This window comes from Lagopus muta, chromosome 24 (assembly GCF_023343835.1).
Source record: "Lagopus muta isolate bLagMut1 chromosome 24, bLagMut1 primary, whole genome shotgun sequence".
In the NCBI taxonomy this organism is placed as follows: Eukaryota; Metazoa; Chordata; class Aves; order Galliformes; family Phasianidae; genus Lagopus; species Lagopus muta.
Window position 1 is genome coordinate 1,737,649 of NC_064456.1, and position 25,782 is coordinate 1,763,430.

Here is a 25,782-nt window from a genome sequence, read left to right on the forward strand (position 1 = left end):
CCAAGAGGAAGGAAGGGAGGAAGCAGGGCGAGCAGCCACTGCCCGGCTGCAGCACGCACACGTGAGCTCCCCCGGGGCTCCTCCTGGACAAGGCTGTGGGCACTGTGTGCCACCACTGGGCATGGGCAGTGCTTCCCCATCCCTGAGCGCTTCACCTTGGGTTCCTTCCCTTGGGTGTGGGGTAGGCAGCTTTTGATGGCAAGCACTCCATTCTGCAATGCTCGGTGCTGCTGCCCTGGCAGCTGCAAGCATCACCTGGCTTGGCTGCTGCACGGCGCTGCATTACAGCAATGCAGGATGCCCTCTGTGTGCACAGCCCCTGTTTCTTTGCTGCCATCACCCGCTCACTGAATCTGCTTGTTCCACACTGCAACAGTTCTTTCTGTCCATCTGGTACCTGCAGTCCCTCTCCTGCAGGGCTGGCAGGCAGTGGGTGTGCACCCCAGACCCTCCATGCCTTACCCGATAGCATGCGGCCCCGGCGGGATGCCTCAGCAGCCAGAGCACATGAGATCTCTATCCTCTTCTCCTGCTCCTGCAGCTGTGTTTCGGGGTCCTGGGGAGCGTCCACTTCACCCTCACCCAGGGGGATGACATTCTGTAGGCTGCAGGGACAGTGCTGGCTCAGGGGGATGCACCCAGATGCTGGGGATGGGGCACACACCGTGGGTGATGCACCTCACCTGGATTTGGCAATGAGGGTTTTTATCCTTTCCACCTTCTTTTGCTTCTCCTTCATTTCTTCGGGGCTGAGTGGCGTGTCAGGCTCCAGTTCAATGTACCTCTCAGGGATGAGGACTTTGTCCGGCGTGGATAGCTGGGTGCAGAGCTGAGCTGAGCAGTGCTCAGCAGGGCCTCATCCCCTCCTCAGCACACACAATCCCCACACAACCACCCCCAGCTCTCAGTACACCAGACACAGGCATGGAAGCAGCACTCACTCCAGCACCAGGGCCCCACGCAATGCAGAGGCCGGATTGATCCTCCAGCAGAGGGGATGCCCCGTGCCCACATCTCCATGGATCTCCTGTCCTCACCTCCTTGTTGATGTCCACATCGTAGTGCTGTGGCTCCAGCTCCATTTTGCGCAGCCGGGCGATCTCCTCTCGGGGTGTCTCGTGCACCTTGCCAGGTTCATCAGACCGCAGCGCTGCCTCCAGGTCAGAGATGTCCACCTCATGGATGCTGCGGTGCCGGCGCACCTGCGGGAACCACAGCCTTGCTGAGCCCCCACACCCAGCAAACAGTGCCCTGCCACAGCCCCGAGTGCCCCTTCTGCTCCTTCAGGGACCTCAGCCCAGCCCACAAAGCCAATCCTGCTTTGCACCCAGTGGGTGCATGGACTCACCACTTTGTAGGACGTGGGTGCCTTCGTGCCAGGGGTGTCTGGCTGCTGGCTGCCGGGCAGCTGCAGGCTGCGCCGCTTCTCCTTCATGGAGCCGCTCTGGTGGCGTTTCATGCGGTCAATCTGCTCCTCCACGCTCATCTTCACCTTTGTCTCATTGGCAAACACGGCGCTCTTCGGCCTCTCCTGGGGGAAGCCCAGCCCCATTGTCACACCCTTCCCCAATGGAACAGAATCCAGCCCCATCCAGCTGTGCTGCATCACTCTGTAAAGGGCTGCCGTGCTCAGCCTGCTCCTGGGACACCCAAACTGTTGGGTGTCTCCCAGCCAGGTGCTGAGACACAGCGACGCATCCTCCCTCCTCTCCAGACGGCGCTGCTGAGCCCCCAGCTGCCAGTCCAGCCCCTGGCACTGCCCACCCTGCCCAGCCCCCTTCAGCAGCCCCTACCCGGGAGCCCAGCCCGTTGGCCATGCCGCTGGCACTCCTCCTCAGCATCCCTGTTGTGGGCACCACCTCCTCCTCCGTCGGGGATTTGGTTCGGGGCGGCACAATGCCCACTGCAGGACAAAGCAAAACACGGAGCTGAGCCCCTCTGGGGATGCAGAGCAGAGTCCTGGTCATGCACAGAGCTGATAGAGAGCTGCAACGTGTTGTACAAATGCTTCCCGTGGCCAGGGCAGCTCAGTGAGTCTGTTGGAGGGGACCCTCTGGGTGGCACCTACCTTTGTTGAGGGCAGCTTGTTTTTCTGCCTCCTGCTCCTGCCGGCTCAGCAGCCCCTCAGCAGTGGAGCTGGGGGCAGCTGCTCGCTGCGTCTCCTTCTTGCTTTGCTCCAAGCTTGGTTTGGGCTGCGGGGAGAAAGTGAGTCTGTGGTGAAGCTCTGCTCTGCTGGGTGGCCACACAAACTGCCTGGGCACAGCATGCTGCCATGGGTTGGCACACAGCCTCAGGAGCAGGTGGACAGACAGATACTTGTCTAGGCAGTCTCTGTGCTCCCCAAATGAGCTCCACCAGAGGCGACATGGGCTATGAGGGCTCCGCAGCTCTCGTCCAAACCCATTGGGGCCAGGCACTCAACCCTGTACTGGTGACACAGTTCTGTGTGGGACAAGCTGTCTACAGGGGGACAGTCCTGACATGGCTCAGAGGTGGTACCCAAGAGCTGCAGGATGGAGGTGCCCAGTGCTGAGCTCCAGCCCCTGTGTGCAGGAGGGAACGGGGCCCTGTAGGACAGCAGACAGCAGCAGGGAGCAAGCCAAGTCTGCTTTCAGAGTCCTGCCTGGTAACAGTGCAACAGATCCAGCATGATGGAGGGGGTCAGGGAGAGGCTGAAGAATGCAGTGTGACCCCACACCGCTGTCCTGTACTCTGCATGGAGATGGTGTACCCCAACAACCCTTTACATCACGCAGATCAACACAACCATGACTGTGGTTACTCTGTGGTTGCACGGACGCTGGAGGTGCTACTTGCACAAGCAAACATTCCCTGTTTTCACAGCCCCACATGCATGCATCCTGAGCCCCTCTCAGGACCACCAAGTTGCAGGAATGCTTCTGTCTTCCAGAGTACAAACATGGTCTCATTCCCAGGCTGAGATGTCACCAGAGATCCTTAGTGTACTCATGTGGTCACCCCAGGCCAGCTGAGCTCCTGGCGCAGCGGGGAGTGAAAGGACAGCAAGAGAGGACAGGGCAGAGGAAAGTAGAGAGGCTGCAGCAGATTTGCATCTCCTCCAGCTGCCCACAAGAAGCCTGTCCCTGTCCTGAGCATGTGCACCAGCACCGGGGACTTGGAGAGGACATGGCGAAGCCACCATGGGGACCTGTGCCCCTTGGAAAGGCAGTGCCACGTGCTGCTGTCGCCCGAGCATCACCTTTGTGGGCAGCCCCATCCTCTGGTACCAGCCTCTGAGGAGGGAGGAAGGGAGGGATGGAGGGAAGGGACGCTTTTTGGGGCTGCCTTGGAGAGGTTCTGGTACCTGTCCCCTCTGTGACTCGCCGCCTCGCTGCCAGGAAGGGGAGGTGGGGTACGGCCAGGGGCGGCTCTCGCTAGGGAGTGGAGGTACGGTCGGAGGAGGCTCCAGGGGGATGTACGACTTGGGGAGGGGAGGTCGAGGCGGGCCGGGTTCCTGGGGTGGAGAGGAGCATTTAGGCGTGAGAGCAGAGAAACTAAGAGATGGGAAGGAAAAGAGAGTTAGAAAGAGACCGAGACAAAACACAGTGAAAGGCCAGGGCAGGAGGAGGAAGTGCAGTGGTTGCTGCCTGCCGGGTTTCCCCATGCACAGGGGGATGTTTCCCACCTCCCAGTAGGGTCAGGCAGGGCTTGGAGCTGTCAGCCCCCAGGAGACAATCAGCATTGCTTGGCACAGCCGTGGGGAGTCCCCACATTCCACCCTCAACTTCACAAGGATGTGGGTGAGCTCAGCACTGCCGGACCTTGAGCAAAAAGAGCTGAGCAAGTCTTGGTGTAGGACCCCAGAGATTGCAATACCTTGTGAGGAACACAGACTCAGACCCCACAGCCTCCCATGTGCCCATCCATCACCTGAGAGCAAGGAGGCTGGACCAACCCATGAGCAAAGTGACAAGGAAGGACCTGATGGAGACAAAGGGCTCCCCAAGCACATCCTGGCTCACTCACCTCACTGGGACCTGGCTTGGTGGGCGAACCCTGAGAGCCAGAGATGAGGGAGAAGGGGCTGAGGGGGCTGGTGAGGCTGGCGGAGCTCAGTGGGCTGGCAGGGCTGTTGGAGCTGTAGGTGCCCGAGGGGCCGATGGCCACTGCAGAGAAAAGCAGAAATAAGTGCATGCACCATGGCACAGTGCCTTCAAAAGTGCTGGCACCAGGGATGTGTCACGCCGGGCTTTGTGCCATGCTGGGACGGAGCCATCTCACCTCTGTGCTTAGCTGTGTCGGTGCCGCGGGATGGGTTGTTCTTCCTCAGCCCCTCCATCACATCCTGGATCCGCCAAATCTCCTTCTGGATCTGTCGGTTCAGCATTTCATTCTGTGAAGGGGGAGAAAGGCAGCCGTCAGAGCAGCCCCTGCTGCCACCAGCCCAACACCCAGCCCTGCGCCTCCCATCCTGGCTGCATCCCAGTGATGGGGCCTGGGGTGTTCAGCTGGGACAGACACAGCCCTAGGGGGGGCTGAGCCATCACATCCACAGCTTAAATCCCACAGGGATTAAATCCCACAGGCTGGGGTGGAGCTGGTGGAGCCCCCCGGCCCCCGTGCAGCCCCTCATCAGCACCCAAGGCAAAACACCCTCATCAGCACCTGCGTGCTGCTAGGCAAGGTCAAAGCAGGATGCTGAGCACCAGCAGCTGCTTGCAAATTAGCTCTCAGCAGAGGAACCAGGTGGCTTCCACCTGCATGGGACTGAGGACAAGGTGGGATGCTCACTTGGATATCCAGGTTCAGCTGCTCCCAGAGGTCATCGTGCAGGGCGGACACCTCGCTCTCCAGGGTCTCATACTCAGCTGTGCTGTTGGCCAAGGCCTGTGGAAGGAGTTAGGGGGATTGGGTTGGTGGATTTGCCCCCCAGTGCAAGCTCTGCTGGCTGCTCCATGCATTAGGGATGGATGGGTGGGGATAGGGAATGCAGAGCAGCACCATTACCGTGCTGGCCTGCGACAGCTCCACGCGGATGTTGATGAGCTGGTTCTGCAGAGACTCCTTCTTGTGCAGCAGCTTCTCAGGGTAGGCAGGCTGGCTCCCAAACATCTCCAGCTCCTGGTGTGTCCCCATCAGGGCACTCTCCAGACTCTCCTGAGGAGAACAAGAGGTGCTGCAGCTGTGAGCATCCTGGTGCAGGATGTAGCTTTCTCCCTTCTCAATGGGCCATGAATGCATGGGACCACGACGTGAGCACAACATCTCCCCCAGCCCACAGATGAACGCCAGGAAAGCAGGACACGCCACTTCCTTGCCATCCCCATTGCCTTGCAGTGGGGTTTATCCCCAAATGCACTCATCCCTGGGGCACTTGGTGTTGCAGCAGCATCATGCAGAACCATGCCCACCACGAACCTTCTCTGCTCGGAGCTGCTGCACCAGCCTCTCCTGCTCCCGCAGCACTTTGTTCTGCTCACAGAGCTTCCCCAGCAGCTTCTGTTCCCGGCAAGAAAAAGAGAAAGGGAAGGGTGAGAACCCAGAAATGGGGTGTGGGATGCTCCAGGCACCTGTGCAAACAGATCTGTGCTCAACCAGGGCCAAGAGGATGGACAGGAGTGGGCTGATCTCTCTCTAGGAGAGACAGGATGCAGCCAGGCCATAGAACATGGCATTAGTTGGATGGGACAACGTGTGGGTTTCAGCCTACAGGAAACAGGACACACAGGGACAGAGGCAATAGCACGGGACAGACTGAGAACACGCAGCACAGACATTTGCTCTTACATCAGTGTCTTGCTCGCTTATCTTGTAGGCATGCAGGGTCTCCCTGTAGGCTTCTGGGAAAGGCGTCGTCACCTGCAAGCAGAGCATGGGGTCAGCTCAGCTCCGGGGTCTCAGGGGCTGCCAAGGAACCCTGCAGGGAGGAGCAGCCCCTCTGCCCCAGCCCTGGGAAGCCCCAGTGCCAGCCCCAGTGCCATGGGCTGGGTGAGCAGCACCGAGCCAAGCTCTCTGCCTGACGCCAAGAGATGTCTCGTGACTCATTAACTGCCTGCCGTACAACTGCCACTGTTCCACGGGCAGGGAAATGAAGGCAGCAAGATTAAGCTGTAATCCCACTGAGTGGAGTCAGAGTGCCCATAAATCAGCTGCTGCATCAGGACCTGTTTACCATCCAGCTTCTCTGTGAGTCATTTGCCTTTCCTGGAAATCTAAATTACTAATGGGACCTCACCAATTAAATGCCTCCAAGACCTCGAGATGAAAGGCATAAGATAGGAAGAAGGAGATCATTATTGCTAGAAAGCTAGATGCTACTTCAGAGTGATTTAAAACCACAGGACAATGCTTAACAGACCCGAACCTGGGAAATGCCAGAGCCTGGTAGATGCAGATTCTGCACAGAGCAACCAAGGCATCACAACAGCTCCAGCTTCACCCTGAGGCACAGCCCAGGGATGGGACCACACACCCTCCCCTCCTCATGGGGCATCAGCACTCTGAGCTGCACCCATCAGCACAGATGTCCCCAGGCTTTTGCAGTCTTGCCCATCTCCAGGCAGGAGAAAAGCAGCCATGTGCATGGGCTGCTTCTTCTCTCTGATGTTTCTTTGGTTGCAGATCCTTGGCTGGGCTCCTCCAGATCCACCTTCTGGTCACATTGATACACAAAAGCGCCCGAACACAGATGCAGAGCTCAGGACCTCTGCTTTCCCACCTTGTGCTCACAGGACCACAAGGATTTACAGGGCTGGAATGGCTCATGGATGGATTTAGCAAAGCCTGGGATGGACGAGCAGGACCCCCAGAGCGTGATGTGTGCCAGCACTGCATGAATGCTGGAGTTTGCATGAGCAGAATGGCAGGAGGTGACCTCAGGGATGGCATGGGGCGGCTGGCGTGGCCTGCCATGCTGGGGCATTAGCAAGGCTTACTTGCATGTAGAGCTGAGCCCTAGGGGAGGAGCTCTCCACCATCCTGTTCACCATACTGATCAGGGTTTCGCTCTCGCTCATCTGCGACAGACAGGGAAGGAAATGTCAGAGGTCAGCGGAGAGGTGAGGGCGCAGTGCTGGCCAGGAACCCTCAGGGCATTGTGCTGCAAGGTGCCACCTCCAAGAGATGTCCCAAGGGCTCGAGCCACCAGCAGACAGCTGTCCCAGGCTGAGAGCATCCCAGGAGCTGAAAGCTTCGTTGGGGATGAAAACAAATTGAACCCAGCCTAGGCTGGGCAGCAAACCGCACGCACAGACACAAGTTTGCACGATGCCCACTGTTTGCAACACACTGCATGGCCCCAGCAGACAGACAGACAGGTCAGGCCGACAAACAGCTCTGTGTCCTGCCCTTGTAGCAGAAGGACGGCCCTGCTCAGGTGGGGATGGGGACAGCTGTGTCCCCCATTTCAGCTTGGTGGCTTCAAGCAGCAGAGCTGGGTGCTCCTGTGGGGATATGTTACATGGGAGTGCTGCAGACAGAGGTGACGATGCCCTCGCAGCACAGATCCAGGAGCAGAGCCCGCTGGGGACCAGCACCAATTGGGGTGCAGCCAAGGGAGCCGACTGGTGACACATCACAGCTCTCTGGATAAACGCGGAGAGTGCAAATAAAGCAGTGAATTGTTTTCAAAGAGCTACTTGGCAGCACTGCCCTGAATTAGAGGTCAGCAGGAGAGGAGGAGGAGATGGAAAGCCTTTTTAGGGAGCATTTTAAAGTGCTTCGGTGAGGGAGCGTTGCCGCCGACGGCATTGAAATAATCCAGAGGGTTTTTATTGCACCGAGTGCTCCTGCGTGTCCCTGGCTCTGCTCCAAGGCAGACGCAGATCTCGGTGATTGCTGCACCGATGGGGATTCACAGACTAATGAGATTGTACTGGAGCAGCTCCCTCAGTGCAAACCCGGCTCCTGCAATGAGCACCAGGCGGCAGCAACAGCCGATGGCTGCAGACCCCGCATTGGTGGCAGTTGGTGCCGGCAATTCCCACCCCACCACTCCCACAGCTGATCCCCAAGGCTCTCCCTCACCCTGCTCCCAGAATGAGGTCAGCTCCCGGCTTTCCTCCAAACACCCCACAGCATGCCAAACTTCAGAGCCTGTCACTTTAGGGCCGGTCACCCAATCCCAGCTCTGCATCCCACCTCTAGCCTTGGAGGATGCGAACGGTGAGCTTATCACCAAAGCACAGTGCTTGCCTTCCTCCCCCCTGCAGCACAGGGCGGATGCTGGGCAAGCCCCCAGCACCTCCATGCCTATAGTTGCCATGTGCTGTGCCCAGCCCTGGGCCACCATTTCTGCAGCACTGATGCTGTAGGCACCCCCAGACCCAGGGATGTCCCCCCATTGCCCCTCGGCTCCAGCACACCACACAGAAGACACTGTCGGGGGTGGTTTTCTGCCAAGCAATGAACAACCCTACGGAGGGGGAGGATGGAGGAAGCAAACCAAAGATGACACGTGTTGCTTTAGTGCCAAGAAGGGTGAGGATGGATGTTAGGGGACGAGATGCTGCGCTGGGAGGGACGGGGACGCTGCTGGGGATGAGGCACATGGGGATGTAAGCAGCGTGAGGCTTGCAGCCAGCTCTGCCTACCTGCTGGTCCAAATACTCTAGGTTTCTTTGCAACTGAAGGTCTAAAAGTTCATCCTACCCGGAGCCAGCAGGCATGCGGCAAGAAACGAACACACAAAACATATAAAAGAAGAAGCAAAGCGGTTAGGTGAAGGCTGCAGAAATGCAAAGACCCCCTGGCTGGGGAAGCAAAGTGCCACCTCCTCTGCCCAAAGCGAGGAGGGCTGCAGATGGTGCAGGTCCCTCTCCCTATGCTGGGTCTTTGTTCGCTGTCCCTACATCTCTTGCTGGTGAGGATGGATGGCAGCATGGACAGCTGATGAAAATTTTTGCTTCTCCCTCCTGCAGTGGCTGCTCCTGACATGAAGTTTCAGGGCTGTGCTGCACTGTGTGGACCTGCAGGTCCAGCTCCACGATCGAGGAGAAAAAATACCATCCAGGGACAAGCAGCAGCAGCAGCTCAAAGTGAGATACAAGGAGAGCAGAGGTGCAGGGAGCACGCCAGCCTCACCCCAGCCTCGGGGGAACAGTGACAAGATGGGCATTGCAGAGCATAGGGGGGTGCAAGGGTGCTTCAGTGCACCTTCAACCCCAGCACAGGGTCAGGGGCTTTCATAAAGCATGGCCAGGAGGGACCAGAGGCATCAGTCTGAGCTCCACAGTCCCAACTTGCCCCATTGCAACCCATCTCCAACCCTCCGGAGCAGCCGTTTCCTTCTCGTCCATCCAAGGCAGGGTGAGCTGTGCCCCACAACAGACCCTGCACCCCATCCCATGGGGCTGAGGGCAGCGAGGAGCACATGGCTGTGAACCCCCTGGCTGTGAGCCCCCCCAGCTCAGCCCATTGACATTGACAGCATACGTACCATCTTGTCGTGGACCGTGGGGGATGCGGGGTAGTGGTAGGGGTACATTCCTGCAGGGATGGGCCGCCTGTCACCCAGGTAGTCGTACTGAGGAGAGAGGAGACCACCATCAAACCCCATGGACAGGTGAGGGGTGCGTGGTATCTCCCTGTATCCCCTCTTTTCTACGCTGCACTGCTGCAAATTGAGGCAGATTGCTCCCCTCTGCGCAGAGCCAAGCCATGCAGCAGGGTCAGGGCCGGCTTTTAGCAGTGCAGCAGACATACAGGAGCATCAGCACGCCCCACTTGGGACTGCCTTGCTCATAGAGCTCCTAAGAGAGGACATAAAGCTGCACACCAAGGACTTGGTGGCACCTCGAGGCCAACACATGCACGCAGAGGGGACAAGCTGCGCTGCAGCATCCCCACCCTACAGCCCTCAACCAGCTTCCCCTCCACCCCAGCACATCCCAGCGCTTACCTTGGGAGAACTGATGGATCTCCTCATCATGAAGGTGCCGGGGTCGACATAAATCTCCTCTCCACGGGGCGGCAGCCTCTCGAAGCGAGCGCTGGGAGAGCGCACCGGGGAGTAGACCCGCGTGTGGCTGTAGGATCCCTGGCTGGGCGAGCGGGGCACGGAGCGGGAGCGGGGCTGCAGCGACATCCTCCGCAGCGACCCTGAGGCAGCATCCACCTCATCGAAATAAGTTGGCTGCCTACCAGGGAGCCAGACAGGGACATCCTGCCGGCCGAAGCCAGGGTGCTCCTTCCATTCCTGGAGCTGGTAGGGGCCCCCGTTGCGGAAGGAATGCCGCTTGTTGTTGTCCAATGCCCAGGGAGGGCTGACCCGCTCATAGGCGGGCATGGAGCAGATGCTGTCAGGGCGCACGCCGGGTGGGTAGTACTGATAGTCCTCAGGGTACTGGGGTGAGTAGGGAGGGTAGTAGTCAGGCACCCGGCGAGACACGGGGTAAAACCTGGTGGGGCTGGAAGAGAGGAGTGAGAACTGAGTGGTCACAATAGGCAAGGACACCCTTAGAGCAAGCAGCGTTGGGAAAGCTGACTGGTGTCCCTCATCCTGGGGAAGCATGAGGTGATCCCCTCCAAAACCCACCCTGCTTGCTTTTTGGGGTATCCTACAGTTTGGAACCAACATGATTTGTAGACACCCAAAAGGGGATATAATAGGTGGGAAAAGGCCAAATATTCCCAGAACATCACCCTGGAGAAAAGGAGAACATCCAGAGCCCCCACCGGATCTCTCAGCCCTTACCTGCGCAGCTCCTCGGGGGCCACGTTGCCCCGGCGCAGGTTCACCCACTGCTGCAGCTGAGTCATGGAGCTCTTACGCTGCGCGATTTTCTCGGGGTTGGTGCGGGGGGCGAAGCTGCGGCGATGGGCAGCGCTCTCCCCATCGGGTGGGGGGTAGGCAGTGCTGCCAGGGCGGCTGGGGGATGTGTAGGGCCAACCGTTGGGTTGGGGCGGCCTCTCTGTGCTCGTCGGCACCCGCGGTGCTTCGGGGTAAGGGCTGCCGGGCTCGGAGGGTATCTCTTGCCCGGCGATGCCATTGGCTTTGGCCAAGGGTTCCTTCTTGCTCTCCATCCTCTCTGGTTTCCTCTCGAGTTTCTCTGAGCCACGGCCGTCGCCTTCACCCCGGGTCTTGGCGCTGGGGTCAGCTTTGGGGTGCTCGTGGTGCACGGTATTACGATGGTGGTGGTGGTGTTTGCTGGGGGGGATGTTCTCAGAATCCGTCTTCTCGTGTCTGGAGGGCACGGAGATGAAAGCAGAGCATTACCTTTCCTTCATAACGCCACCAGGATGGCCGTCAACATCCCAACCCTCTTCCCACAGCCTCAGCGGGATGCTGACGCTCCCCAGTTCCATTCTGCTCCCATGCCCCCCCACCCCATTCCCAAGAGGCAGAGGAGCGTCTCCAGCCCTGTACGACAGGGACAACGCTCTGACCTCTGGGTTGGGGGGATCTGCACCCGGGCAGCTTCGCCCATGGCTTGGATCCAGGATTCCTGCTCCTCTGTGTTCTCAGCACTGAAGAAGTACGTCCGGATGCCGGCGTGCTCGGCCTGGGGAGACAGGGACTGTTCGTTACTCGCCGGCACCTCCTCCACCCAGCACACCGTCACCTGCAGGAAGGCAGAGAAGTGGGGAGAGAGACAGACAGGAGGTGTGAGAGCTCCATCTCCTGCTTGGCAAGAGCTCCTGGTGCTGCAGTGCTCCGTTCTCCCCCCCCAGGAGTATCCTCACAGCACTGGGTGGGACAAAAGCTCACTGTGATGCCCTCATCCCCAGCCAGTCCGAGTGTTATCTATCCTTCATGCAGGACGAGGGGGAAGGTGGCTTCTTGATTCAGACAATGTTTTAGGGGGAAAAAGTTCACTTTGGGTTCATTTTCCATACCCACAGCCCACCCTGTGATGTAGGCAGAGTTGGTTGCCCTGGGCCTTTTTGAAGCAACCACCTTCCCCCTCTCTGGAGAGGAACGGGAGGCAACAAGGAGGAAGAAATGGAAAAAAAAAAAGCAGATTTTTCCTCCTGAAAGACCTTCAGGGTTCAATTTTTATCATTTTAATTAACCAAAAACAAAAAGGAGGTTCTGATTAGAACCTTCCCTTGGGTTTCCATTTGGGGTTTCCACTTGGGGACAGGGACGCCTCCTGCCTGGTCCCTCCAGCCCTCGTAGAGCTCGAGAGCTTTGAACGAGAGCTCAAACCAAACCAATTCCTCCCCAGGTTAGTGGGAGCGGGGTGAGCAAAGCATGCAGCCCCTCACCCTCTGCATGCACCCATAACACAAGCCGATGTACCTATGCTGGGTGCTGGCGTGGCTGACGGGAGCGCGGAGACCTCCTGCCCTGGGGGATCCTCGCCCACGGAGAGAGGAGGAAACACAGAGATGGGGTCAAAGCGCAGCAGGGGGGAGCGGGGGCGCAGCCCTCGCTTTGCTTTGGGGACTGCTCAGCCCTGGAGGTGGATGGGGATCACTGTGACACCGCAGCTTTGGGACGTTCGGGTGTGTGTTGAGCATGGTGGGAGGGTCCCCAGGAATCAGTGAAGCACAGCATGGTTGGGTTGGAGGGCACTTAAGATCATCCACTCTATGGGCAGGCTGCTACCCACAGCTCAGGCTGCCCAGGGTTCCATCCATGATATCGGGCACCTCCAGGGATGGGACAAAGCCATCCACAGGCACCCCCAAGTGCACACGAAAACACAGCCCCTCGTCCTTAGAGCTCAGCTGGTGAATATCAGCCCTCCAGGGCTCCTCTCCAACCACATCACAGACCACTGCTGGGTCATTGCTCTGCTCCCAACACAGACAGACAGACAGACGCAGCTTTCTGGGCATGGGCACGTGGTAATCACTGCTTGCAAGCACTCACCCTAAGCCATGCTTGCTCTGGCTTTCAGGGTGACAGCTACAAAAATGTGCCCTTCAAATTGCAAAAGCATCCCCACAATGAACTTAGAGCAGTGCTTGAGGTGTTGGAGCCCACAGCTGGCAACGTGCATTGCTCATGGATGGGAAACCCCATGTGCAGAGGTGAGGGCTGCAGTGCCCTAACCCCAGCTCCAGCACTGGGGGTTGGCTCAGTATTTCTATTGATGGATGGGTCTGTCTGGGTGCACACACACTGAGGGAGTGCAGAGGTGCAGGAATGGGTCTGTGGAGCTCACGAGCAAGAAAGTGTGAGCTTGGCTTTGCACAAGTCAGGCTGTGCATCAAGGCAGCAAGGAGGTGCTCAGAAACCATGGCAGTAGGGGTGGCAGTGCCCCAGGGTGCACACTGGTACCCACCAGTGCTGTGTGAGTGCCACTGAGCATCGTGTGGAGGGGACAGATGGGGTCTGCTCAGGGACAAATGTGGGACTGCCATCCTCTGCCTTCCAGCTCTCCCCTCCTACATCCACTGCAGGGAGGGCTGATGAGCAGCAACTAATGCACCAGTCAAAGCAAGCCAAAAAAAAATGGAGCTGGGGATGCTCTGTGCCTGAGAGAGAGAGCTCTGCTGAGAAATACCACTGGAATGGGCAGGATGGGAGCAGGGCTTGGAGGGGAAAGCACTCCCAGCCCACACAGTGGGAGGTGAAGCCGCTTTGCCCCCTTCATGCCTCAGTTTCCCCAGCACATCCCAGGGGATTCCAGCAGTTCCCCTCTCCACAGCTGGGCTCTGCTCCACGCCCCACCACCAAGAAAGCGAGAGGAGGGCACAGCAGGGATCCCACCAGCATCAGCCCCCCCTCTCCTCCAAGCCCCACACGGCCCCACACTCACCTTAAAGGTGTGCTTCCTGCTGATGTTGTCAGAGGGCTGCACGGCTGCCACGCGGAAGCTGAGCAGGGGGATGCTGCCCAGGATGCTTTCCTCCTTCTCATCTGGTGGGCAAACAGGGGCGTTTAGAGGCAAGGTGGGACCCAGCAGGCACGCATGGTGAGCAGCCCACCTGTGGCAATGCGCTGCCTTCCTGTTGCTTCGCCCTCCCCTGCAAGCAGTGCCGCTGCTCGGCACGCCAACCTGCTCAATAATTCATGCTCGCCCTCGGCTGCCAAGGAGAGCTGAGCTGAGTGAGCTGCCAGGAGGCGGGCGAAGGGCATTAACCCCTCAGTGCCCCAGCATGGTGAGCACCCACAGGAGCAAGCACCCATAAACGTGAGCACCCGCAAAAAAGCAAGCAGCTGCAAAGAGCAGAAACACCTGCAAAAAGCACAAACACCCACAAAAGCACGCAGCCACGAAAAGCAAGCACCTGCCAAAGCAAAAACACTCACAAAAGCACCCACAGAAGTGAGCACCCACAAAAGCGAGCACTTGCAAAAACAACACCCACAAACGTGGTACCTTTGTAGTAGAAGAGGCAGCGGTCCACCAGCACGAACCAGCGCTTGTTCCACTGCTTCACCCCCGAGCTGGCCTGCAAGAGAGTAGCAGTGAGATGCTGGCAGCATGCAGGCATCGGGAGGAGCAGCCATTAGGAGGAGCACTCCCTCGGGATGGAGCACGGCGGGGCTGAGGCACCTGCTTGTAAAGCCAACCGCTCTTGGTGACGGCGGCGTTGGGGTTTCTCTTCATGGAGTTGGAGCGCTTCCCGAAGGCGATGCCCTTACGGGAGGAGCGCGACGCCTGCAGAGGAGGAGAGGATGAGCTCAGTGCCCGGGGGGGACCCACGCTTCCCGTCTGCTCCGTCGTTGCCCTCTGTGCCACGTGGACCTGGGCACGCACCCGGCCTCCGGGCCGCTCCGGAGCCACCTCTGTCACCATGGTGTGGTTGGAGGGTTCGCTGCTGTTGCTGCTGTTCGCCGGGCGCTTGCTGCCTGCTTTGCTTGACATGTCCAAGGTCGGCCTGTTGGCACAGATGGGGCTGTCGGTATGGCTGCGTTCCCACATTCCCCTCTCTCCCCAGGCGATGTTTCCCTATCCCTCAGCCCACCCTGGTCCTGAAACCAAAAGGAGGTGGGACCCAACCTACTTTTGCAAGTCTAATCTTGAGTTTTCTTCCGGGAGCTGTCCTGTCACTGGGTGCAGGAAGGTGTTCCGCCTTTCATTGTGGCTGCAAGACACAACGCAGTGGGCTCTGTTAGCACCCAGGAAAGGGGAGGATGGGGTCCAAGGGTGCACAGAAACCCAGCGAGGTGCTGCCCACCCTCCTGTGCCAAGCAGAGAGCTCCATCCGTCCCTGCTTGCTCCCCAAATCCCTTTGCTTTTAGCACCGTTCTGCTGCTCCAGCACCAGAGCTTTGTTGCGCTTCTTGCACCGTTTGCACCGCCTTTCACCTGCGCTTCCCAGATTGCATTCATCTCGCCAAGAGCCGGAATGAGGTCTCTGCCAGCTGAGACCTCATTACTTCTGCTGGACACATCACACAGCAGCAGCTGTCGCGTGGTGAGACATTTCCATAACCCCCCCCCCAGCTGTCAGAATAAATCGCTGCAGGAGCAGCAGCCGAGGCTCAGCCTGGACTGAGCTGAAAGCATCAACGCCGACGTCACATCCTCTGCTTGGGCTCGCTGGTTTCAGGGCTATTTGCCACAGTGCCAGGGTCACAAAGCACCTGGCTCCACTGCTGCTGGGGAGGGGGGGCTCTCAGTAGATCCCCAGGTGGGGTTTTGGCAGCCAGCGGAGCCCAAAATGCAGCAGATGCCTCAAGTTGGGTGAGGGCTGCCACATTCATCCTGGGAAGTTTGCTTTGCAACAGGGGGGTGCAAATGACCCCCTCTTGGCGACAGTCCCCCAAAACTGCTGGGCATGGGGACACAGCTGCCTATGGCCACCCATGAAGACAGCGTGCAAACAGCCCGTCATGCTGCCCAAGAGCTGAGTGTCAGCAAAACAGGGGAAGTTTGAGCAAGAAAACATCTGCCAAGACCATCCCATCCATGCACGCTTCACCCCGAGGCTGGGCTGCAGCCAGGCTCAGGGATTGCCACTGCTTTCTGCCAAAAAGAGCCCTGCTGGGAGCTGCCCCCATGCAGGTCCCACCCTGGTCCTGAACCCAGCTCTGCTCTCCCCTTTGCTGGGCGTTACCCTAAAAATCTGCAACCTTCAGTGAGGGGCAGCACCCGCTCCCCTGGCACTGGGTTTTTCTGTGCCACCAGCGCATCTGATGTGAGTCCTCTGCAGAGGCAGCGTCCCCAACTCCTGCTCCCAGCTCTGAAGGCACCAAAGGGGCTTTCTGCCACCGTTTGTCCCCAGTTTGGAGAGCCACAGCATGGCAGTGACTGGGCAGCTCACGATGCTGACACCGAGGGAGGGTGCATGCAGTGAGCAAGCAGCACCCTGATCCTCAGCCCTGCATAGTAGGGGCTGCCCTGAGTCACCAGTACCACCAAGCCTCCACTGAGCACAACCTCCAGATCCCCCAAGTCCCCAGCCCTGCCCACCACCCGCACACTGCTGTGGGTTTCTCTGCCCAAAGGCTGAGCTCTGCCCCAGGCCAAGCTGCCTACCCAGCATCACAGCCCCTGTGCCTCCTCCCGGCACCAACTCAGGCACTCCCGCTCCCTCCCTGTGCCGTTCCCACCCCCAGGCCTCAGAAACATGAGAGAAGCTCCTTAACCCCCCCCAGAACCATCTGTCTCGGCTGACCCTGCTCCAGAAACTCCGAGTTCACATCGCCTCCCAAGCACTGCAATGCAGCAGTCCCTACCCTGGCTGAGGGTCCCCAGCCACCGCCATCACCTCCGTACCACCCGACCTCCCCCTGCCCACCCCGGCGGTTCCTACCTCACCCTCCGATCCGCCCGAAACTTCAGCATGATGCCGTGGCCCTCCGAGCTCAGCGCCGGCTGCCGGCTCCCACCATGGCAGCAGCGGGCAAGGCAGGTCCCGTGCCACCCAGCGACCGCTTATGGCCCACGTGCCACGGGCGCGGCGGTGCCGCACGGGCAGGGGGACACCGGCAGCGCTCGGTGGGGCTCGGTGTCCTTTCCCAGCTGCGCCAATCCGCGCCGGTGGCATCGGTGTTTCCCAAGGTGGCAGCGGTGGAGCTCAGAGAGCGGCTCCCGCGGGCGCTGGCAGCCCCGATGCGGTGCGGCTTGGCGAGGCGGCAAAGCGGGGACAAGCTTGCGGCTCCCGTTCGCGTCCCCAAGCAGAGGAGAAGCGAAGGGCAGCGCAGAGCTCGCCGCCTCCCCCCCCCCCCCCCCCCCCTCCAACCCAGGTGCAGCGATCCGGCGAGCAAAGGGCGAGCGGGGCAAGATGGGGGCTGCGGGGTCCCCCCCCCCAGCACAGAGCAGTGTGCTCAGGGAGGGGACGGTGCGGCGGTGAGGAAGGGAGCCGCGCGGTGCCGGCGCTGCCTCTGCCCTGCATTCGCTGTCTGCGTCCCTTCCCCCTGCTTCTGTCCCCAAACCCTCCCCGCTCCCTCCCTGCTGCGCTTCCGTCCCTTCCCAGGTCACATCAGGAGAGCAACGGGACCCCCATCAGCACCAACCACCGCTGTGCAGCACAGGGGACGGGGACCGCGTGGGGCTTCGACACTCGGGGATGGGGTCTGGGGAGCCCTTTGCAACCCAGCAGAAGAAGGGGGGAGGCTCAGCCGGGGTTACCCAGCCCTCCCCCTGGGCACGGCGCTTTGAAAAACCAATGCGAATGCACCAGGACTGTTATGATAATGCACTGAGATGTCAGCGCTGCCTTCCCTCCCCTCCAAGGAAACCTCCAAAGAAGGAAGCGGAGCGCAGCAAGCAGCTGGCCTCCATCACACCACGTCCCTGCTCTGCCGGTGCCCTGGGACCACCTCGGGACACAGCCAGCATGCAGTGCTGCTCAGCCCAGCGTCAGCAGCATTGCATCATTCACCTGCTCCTCCCGAAATCAGGACCTGGAAGCACAGACTCCCTCACTGGCCAGACTGGGGTGAGCAGGGTCAGTGCTGGAGCCCACCCCAATGCTAGTGCCAACCCCAATGCTGCTGCCAACCCCAATGCTCACCTTGGCCAACACAAACAGTCCTCGTCACTGCCAGGAGGGTAGTGGGGAGAAGCTGGGGATGAGAACCACGTCACCAGCAGCAAACCAGAGGAAGGTCCAGCAAGGCTGAGATGGCGGCTCCCAGTCAACCCTGTGCACCCCTTTAGAGCACCACTGGCTGACACTGCTGTGAGGGCAGCCAGGAGCAATGCACAGCTCCTCTTGCTGGCACGCTGCTGGCTGTGGGGTGGGACACGTGCACTCACCCACACCACTGCAGCTCCCCAATCACTGCCACCATCTGCTGCCAGCGATCAAGGTCCCCCAACGGCCCATGGGCACGTGCCAACCCGCTGCTGTGCACCCAGTGCCAGCACCAACACCAGAGCCAGCAAACACCCTAACGCTTCACCGCCTTCCCCATCCCTGGTGCCACTCAAGGGTGGCACAGAGCTGCTCTCAGTAGTGGCTTCAGGAGCTGTGAAGTGGGGTTCAGCCTTGGCTGTGTGGTCTCAGGGCAGCGCTGTTCTGCCTGTGCCAGCTGGGCCATGTCACAGCCATCAGTCGCCCAGGGTGGCCACGGCCATGGGCAAATCTGTGCCAGAGAGAGCAGCCATACACTGGGGCTCTGAGCAGCAGCTCTGGGTGGGGGCTGCCCTGGATCTCTCAGGAGAGAAAAGCTGGGGCTTTTCCTTAGGGTAAACACACACACAAAAAAAAGCATATTCTCAATCTCCCATTGCTTTTTTTCCAAAAGGTAGGGAGAAAGGGAAGGGAATAAACACAGGAAGTGAAGAACAAACTTTCTCTGGGTGCTGCTTTCCTCCCCCCTCCCCAAAGCCAAAGTTTGCCGAGCGCGGGGAGGACAACCCCACCCTTTCCCCATGGGGAAAACCCTCCTGGCTCACCCGGTGCCCTTCCTGCACTGTGAAGGTCACTGCTGCCCAGCGTTTGCAAACAAAAGCTTGGGACACGGCCAGGAGTACAACCCAAGGACCCTGCGGTGGCCAAAGTGCTGCATGGGTGCATCCCTCTCCTGCACTCCTCCTGGGTGCAAGCAGCAGCACTGTGCCACATGCACATCACCAAAGCTCATCAGTAGCACTGTGCATCCCTGGCAGGATTCACAGCTGGCTGCCTCTGTCTAGGAGCTGTTCCCAGCAGCTCAGGCTTTTGCCTGGAGTTCCTCTGCATCCCATTCTCTTCCTCTTCAGTTGCCTGCCCTGGAGGAGGTCAGGACCCCTCCTGGTCTCCAGGGCATGGTGCACAGCCCCTCTCCATCAGTTCTTGTCATATGCATAAAGCTCCACATCCATGCAGGTGCCCAGTCTGCTCTGCAGTTCCTTTGCACGGGAACTCACACTGCTACCATGAGTGCTACCTCCCCATCTCACACTGCTACCATGCATTGGCAGAGCTCCTTGAAGTGTGCACAGCAAGCTGGATACACCAGGATACAAAAAGCACACTGAGAGCTGGAGCTGGGGACAGAACGAGTCACCTCTGAGCTGCACCCAAAACCCAGGAACCGTTCCTACACTGTGGCCATCCTTGAGGTGTGGAGGCTGTGAGCTGTCATCCACATGGGCTGGGAGCAGGAGAGGAGGAGGGGGCTACAGCCTCTCCTCCCATCCCTGGGAACCAGCCAAGCACCAAACCCAGAGCAGACCTGTGAGGAAGGGGATCCCGACTGCACTCCCCTCCTTGGTCAGGCTCAATCCAGGCCAACCCCTCCAAGGGCTCTCAGCCTGCTAACAGCATCCCCCAGCTCCCGTGTTGGCTGCACGCCACCGGGAACGAAGCACCTTGTCCTCCCACACCCCAACCCGAATTTCAGCTCTGCACGCACCTCCCCACCCCCTGGCCCCAGCCCCGTTGAGGGGCCCCGTGTAAATCTGGAGGTGTAAATCTGGAGACGTAAATCTGGAGCATTTACGCACGTCCCGATAGCGGCTTCGGGGGCGAGCATCCAAGCAGCTCCTGGGCGAGGGGCTCAGGTGGCTGTGAGCCAAACCCTCCTTTCATCCTGGCCTCCTTCCTCTGTTTTTCCAGCCCTTTCTTCACCTCTCTCCCTCCCTCCTCAGCCACATCCCTGTTCTCTGACCAAGCCCTTGAAATGTGTTTGTTTTCCCAGGAAGAAGGGAACGCAGGGTGTCATCCATGGGCACCCTGTGAGGAGGTGGGAGAGAAAAACCCACTTCCAAGCAGCCCCGTGCAAACTGCTGAGCCCTGACCTGCTGGGGAGCACAGGGCAAAAATGTGGGAGCAAAGCATCGGGAAATGGAGCCTTTCTCCTCCATCCACACAGCAGCCCCATTGCACAGCCGGGAGCACAAAGGAGCAGCTTTGTCTGCGAGGAATCAGTGACGCTCTGGGAAGATTTATTTCCCCCTGAGCCATAATAAACCGGACCCTCTGTGCACTGCTCAGAGCACAAGTTCTGCACATTGGATGTGAGAGAAAAAAATAAATAGAAGCAATTCTGCAGGCGCAGCAGCAACCCAACAGCCAGAGGACGAGTGCCAGCACTCAGCTCCTCCGCCGTCCCCACGCAGAGCGAGGGGCCGTGACAAAGGCAGCAGGAGGGGGCCGGGCTGCTCCCTGTGCAGCCATTCCAACTGATCCAAGTGGGATAACGAGGGCTGTGCGTCCTCCCTGCTCGGCTGCGTGGTGCACGGTGACAGCCCCAGCGTGGGTCACAGCACTGTGGGAAGATGGGCAGAACAAGCGGACAGGAATTCATAGGAATTGAACAAAGGGAAGAGCGGGGAATCAGCAGCCAGGAGCCGAGCTGATGGAGGAGAAGTTTGGGAATTGCTGCTCTCAGCGTTTCCAAATTCTCTTCTGCTTACAGGAGTTATGAGTGAGGCTTGGCTTGCTTGGGGGGGCTGAAAGGGAAAAGGCTGCGGAGAGAGGAGGAGATGAAGGCAAAGAGAGGAGGGCAGAGCTCCACGCAACCCCCCTGGCCTGCCCCACATCCTAACCAGGCACTGACACGGGCTCAGCACAGCCTGGAAACTCATTGAGCTCAGCCCTGGGATGAAAGCACTTTGTGGGCACCCACACAGCCGCGCTGGGTGCGCAGCCAGGCACGGAGGTTTCCCTCTCACCGCTGGTTTTCCCCCATTGGATTAGGGTAACCCAATCCATGCCCTAACCCCAGTCACGCCGCCAGCTGAGCTGAGAGAGCATTTCCGGAGCCGCATTCACCGCCGAGGCAGGGATGGGGGCCAGCAGCCAGCACAGCCCCCACGCTAACAACAACGAGCTCCTGGCTCCTGCTGCTCCTGGCACGGCGGGGGGACGCATCCGAGCAGCATCTGCACACTCTGCTCCTACAGGCCCACACACTGTTGTGTTTCCCATTCAGTTGCTGGGGATGCAATGCATTTATTTGACCTCCTGCCCTGCTCTGGCCTTGGGAGTTGGCCCTGGTGTTGGGACACCGCTGGGCCGCTTTGGCCATCACGTGCCATTTGGCACCTCCAAGCCTGGCCATGCAGGGAAGGAACGCTGAGCAGCCCCAGGAGGGAGAGTGCAATGAGCACCCGTCTTCTCTGCCACCCCACCCTGGTGACAAACCACACACGTCAGCTGCCACAGCACCGCACCTCACCATCCATCACTGGACGTCAGCCTGCACCCATGCTTTGCTGCATCCTGCGCACCCTGCAGGGTGGGCCACTGAGCCCACCAGCACCTCAGCCAGGCTGGGCTTTCCAGGCTGCAAACACATCCTGGCAGTAAATCCATGGGAGATACACAAGGAGGGAAAGTCACAAAGCCTGAGTTGGATCCTGCACGCAGCGCTGGGGCTGGCAGCTGCTGGGCAAAGTCCCCGGAAGGGAGGGAGCACGGCGGCTGCCTGCGCACCCACATCCCACAGGGTGACTCTGCATCACTGAGCACAACGTGTAACGTCACCACCACGCAGCTGGGCGGTGGTGGCACTGAGCGGGACACCTGAGGGACCCTACGAGGTTGGGACCATCATGGATCCGGGGTCCCAGCCCTGATAGATGGGAGATAGGATGGCGAAGCCCGGTCTGTGCTCAGCACTGCAGGGCGGGATGGAGCCCAAGGACCTCAGGGGATTTCCAGAGAACAAAGCGGCTGCTGGCAGTCAGCATTGCCTGCGGCGGGGGGGGGCCGGCACTCCCCTCCTGCTCCAGCCAAGGAGAAGAGTCCAGGGGAAGCAGAGAGTTTATGTTTGATCTCCCTGGTAACTCCAGCTCCATCACAGCTCCGGCTCTGGCTCTGGAAGGGGGAGAGGCAAAGGCATCCCTCAAAGGGACAGCCCAGCTGGAATGCGCTGCTGAGAGAGATGCAGAGCCTGGGGCAGCCCGTATCCATGGTCTGACATTAGAGGAATGTCGCAGCGGTGTGACAGCAGTGACCAAGGATGGGGGCACAGCTCTGTGCCCACTTCAGCCACATCGCCCCACTGTCCCTTCTTGGGGACAAACACACCCACATCCCAGCACCCACTGTGCCCACAGAGAGCTGTGCAGACGCTGAGATGCACATGGCACAGCGTGGGTGAGCAGACAGGAGACGTGGAGAGCATAACCCAGCTCAGGACACAGCCATCAGCCTCCCCCCACAAAACCACAGCCCCCACCAACCTGAAACCATTCCAGATCTGCAGACCATCCCCCTGGCCATGGGGTCACAGTGGGGATGTGGGCGCAGGGTCCGGCGCGGTGCTGTGGGCAAAACCTCCAAACCAGGTGCTGCACAGATATGGCCACAGAACCGCACACCAACCCCAGGCCTGAGGGATATAAAGCTCTCCCTAAGCTCTTTACCAAACCACCTCCAGCAGCAGAAATACCTGTCTGAAGCAATCGAGGCAGAAAGCAAACCAGAGCCGAGCTCTCCTCGGGCAACTCAGGTCAGGGGTGGGGGATTACGGCAGCAGCATGGGGAAATCCTTTCGGGTTAAATCCTCAGCACCTGCTTAAACCACCGCACACGATAATCGCGACAGCATCCTTTCGGCGACGGGCACCGCACTGACACTTCGGCGGCCGCATCCGCGTCGCCCCGCGCCCCCCCCGCCCGCAGACAATGGCCCACGTGTGTCACCGCACCGCACCGCACCGCACGCACTCACCGCCGCCACCGCGCGTCCCTTCCGTCCGCACCGTTTGCCAAAGCCGGCGGCTGTGAGCTGCCGCTGGATGATTTCCTGCAGAGCCCTTCGGGACCGCGGTCAGTATCAATCATTAACAGCCACCGCAGCCCGGCTGCTTTAACCCCCTCGGCACCGCGCCGCAGCGGTAGGATTCTTCCATCGGCGTTGGTTACGGTGTCCCAAAGCCCCTCGCACGTCACCGCGGTGCGGCTCACCCATCCACCCTCTCCCAACGCAAAGGGGCTCCCGAGGGGCTCTGCACCCTGGGGGATTCCTGCCTGTCCCTACAGCACTGAGCAGCTGCACCTGGTGGCGGTTGCAAAGTCCTCATTATGAGCATCCCACGCTGCTCCACGTCTCCGACCCTGAGGGCCTCATCCTGCCTCTGTGCAGTGAGGCTGGACTCTGCAGCCCAATGAGCAGCGGAGAATAGCAGAGAGGAGGATGCTGTGGGGTGCAGCACGCAGCTGGCACCGTCCCTGTCTGTTGGGGAAGGGCAAACGTTCCCTCTAACAAAAGTCACCACCTGCAGCCAGGCGTGATGTCAGTACAGGGTTAATCCCTTGGCAAGGACATCTCCCTGCTCCCCAGGCACAGACCCCCCCAGTGCTGCGAGGACTGGACACATCTCCTTCCCTTCCCACTACTGTTAGCCATCCTGTGGGGCAGCTGATGATTAACCTTGGGCTGCAGTTGCCGCCGGCCCCCACCATCCCATGCCAGAGCACATCAGTGCCTGCAGCCACTGAGGGGATGAGAAAAAGCTCAGCCACCAAAGCAGACTCGCGGGGTAAGGAAAGCATCTCCATCCCCAGCCCCGTGCTTCCCCTTTTCCTGCAGCAATGGAGCAAACATCCACGCTCAGCCCATGCTCCCCTCCTTCAGCGCGGTCCCATTGCTGCAGCCATGGGGTAGAGGTACTCACAGCCCGATGCAGATTGGGATTTCAGACACAGACACGCAGTGGATTTTGTCTTCTCCAGCAGCTCAGCCCTGGCTGCAACCCCGGGGGCGTCCAGGCTGCGAGTGCTCATAAATAGCTTTGGACAAACATCTGCACGGCACCACCCCGTGAAGGCTGGAAAGCAGAGGGCTGCTGTGGGAATGGTTTTAATCAAGATAGAAGACCATCGAACGGCCAAAAAAACCCACACAGACAGGAGTGAGCTGTAAATAAGCACAGATGCGGCGGCCGATAAGATCTGCCTGCAGCAGGGCTCGGCCCCTTTGCATATGGGTGCAGCCTTTGGATTTCCCATTCCCGGGGCAGCAACTCGGGATGCTGGGGGGCAAAACATCGTTCTGCTTCCACCCCCAATGCCAAACCCTCAGCCCCACTGCCGCCACCACAGCACAGCACGGGCTCAGAGCATCCAGCCAGCTGCGGGTTGGACGGCGGCTGCTTCTCGCATGGATTTGGGTTTGGGGGAGACTTTGGGTTCACTTGTCCATGGGTTCATGGGCTGCTGCCAGCCCTCCAAGTGACTCATCGGCTGCTCTGTGCCCAGACCTCCTGCAGTCAAGCCCCGACGCATTCGGCACATTCCTGGCATTGCCGGCTGTGCCGGCGCACGGTGTGCAGCCCCACACCTGTTACAGTGGAGAGGAAGGGGGGGAACAAGCAGCTAGCTTGGATCTTTGCAAAGAGGCTCATGTGCTGCAGTTCACAGTCCCCGTGCTGCAGCGAAGCTGGTACAGTCTCACTCTGGCAAAGCCACTGCCATCCCAAGGGCCTTTCCAGTGCAGTGTTGTGCTTTCTGTACCTCTGCATGGGTGTGACGGTGGCAGTGGGAAAACTCACTGTTTCCAGATCTGATCCTGAGCCTTCGTAGGCTCAGAACAGCTTGCAACCGTGCTGTGATGCAAGAGCACACGCATTTTGGTTGTGCAAGTGCGTGGTGCCAGGCAGCTCTCAAGGATGGTGCAGGCAGCAGCCCTGATCTACGTGGGGTGAATGAGGCTCTCGGTCCCTGCAAGGACCCACAGCCCTGCACGCAGCTCTGGGAGAAGCATGTGAATATAGCACGGGTGTGCAATGGAGGAGCAGCCAAAAGGGCTCCCCAGTATCCAGGAGTGCCACCTCCAATGTGACAGCAACGTGCCGCACGCCCTGGCCCTGTCACCAGCAGCCCCCAGCACAGCCCTGCCTGTGCACGCGTCCACGCCGCAGCCTCTGCGTACAAACAGAGCAGGAACCAAAGGTTCCCCACAGCCTGAGCTTTGTTTGTAAGCAAACAGATTTCAGACCAAACCAAACACACGGAGCCCAGACAGAGGGATGGGCCGGGCTGGTTGAGCGCACCGCAGGAGTGGCTCTGCTCAGAAGGGCACAGCAGCAGTGCCACCACAGGCAGGTGGGGGACACCAGCACTGCTGGGGCTGTGCATCCAGAGCATGGCTTGAGGCAGACACAGATCAGTGTTTCAGAGCACTCAGAGCAAATCCCAGAGGCCCACAAAGCATGCATGGAGGGGCTCTGCTCCCCAGCTCTGTCAGACCCTCAGGATGGGACAAGGACCTGGGACAAAAGCTGTTGCCTCGCTGTCCCCCAACCACCCTCAAAGCAGCTCCTGACGGCTCTGACCGGTTCCTATCAGCACTGCAGCAACGCAACCAGAGGTGGCACCGCCACGGTGCAGCCTGCAGGGCTGGGCTCACTGCACACCCAGCCATCAGCCTCCTCCACAAGCCATTAAAATACCCGGGATTGAGCCCAGTTGCTACTGGAACAGGCTCAGCAGTGACGGGACAGCCGTGCCCTGGGTTTATGGCTGCCTCCAGCCCATCACGCCCCGTGTCGCAGGGCTGAGCTGGGGCACGGCTTCGTGGTGAATCACTGAGGCCATG

General features: G+C 59.6%; 1 protein-coding gene across 12 annotated transcripts in view; it reads right to left on the reverse strand.

Annotated features, from left to right (window-relative positions):
- The window catches only part of PLEKHA6 (pleckstrin homology domain containing A6), a 39,230-nt gene that overhangs the window by 2,051 nt on the left and 11,397 nt on the right, over positions 1–25,782 (reverse strand). For 2 of the 12 annotated variants that reach the window (XM_048926157.1, XM_048926156.1), the window contains exons 2-24: positions 14,863–14,943; positions 14,412–14,736; positions 14,235–14,307; positions 13,671–13,771; positions 11,347–11,522; positions 10,655–11,143; positions 9,860–10,367; positions 9,398–9,484; positions 8,553–8,606; positions 6,897–6,977; positions 5,749–5,820; positions 5,380–5,460; positions 4,969–5,118; positions 4,753–4,848; positions 4,243–4,354; positions 3,988–4,127; positions 3,326–3,475; positions 2,069–2,192; positions 1,794–1,903; positions 1,349–1,531; positions 1,038–1,202; positions 684–817; positions 463–605 (exon numbers count right to left, since the gene is read on the reverse strand). In XM_048926157.1, coding sequence (XP_048782114.1) covers positions 463–605; positions 684–817; positions 1,038–1,202; positions 1,349–1,531; positions 1,794–1,903; positions 2,069–2,192; positions 3,326–3,475; positions 3,988–4,127; positions 4,243–4,354; positions 4,753–4,848; positions 4,969–5,118; positions 5,380–5,460; positions 5,749–5,820; positions 6,897–6,977; positions 8,553–8,606; positions 9,398–9,484; positions 9,860–10,367; positions 10,655–11,143; positions 11,347–11,522; positions 13,671–13,771; positions 14,235–14,307; positions 14,412–14,723 — 3,541 coding nt within the window. In that variant the 5' untranslated portion in view covers positions 14,724–14,736; positions 14,863–14,943. Of the gene's footprint in view, positions 1–462; positions 606–683; positions 818–1,037; positions 1,203–1,348; positions 1,532–1,793; positions 1,904–2,068; positions 2,193–3,325; positions 3,476–3,987; positions 4,128–4,242; positions 4,355–4,752; positions 4,849–4,968; positions 5,119–5,379; positions 5,461–5,748; positions 5,821–6,896; positions 6,978–8,552; positions 8,607–9,397; positions 9,485–9,859; positions 10,368–10,654; positions 11,144–11,346; positions 11,523–12,202; positions 13,649–13,670; positions 13,772–14,234; positions 14,308–14,411; positions 14,737–14,862; positions 14,944–22,914; positions 23,039–25,782 lie in introns of those variants that run through there. The other 10 variants (XM_048926151.1, XM_048926154.1, XM_048926146.1 and 7 more) reach the window with 10 other exon arrangements.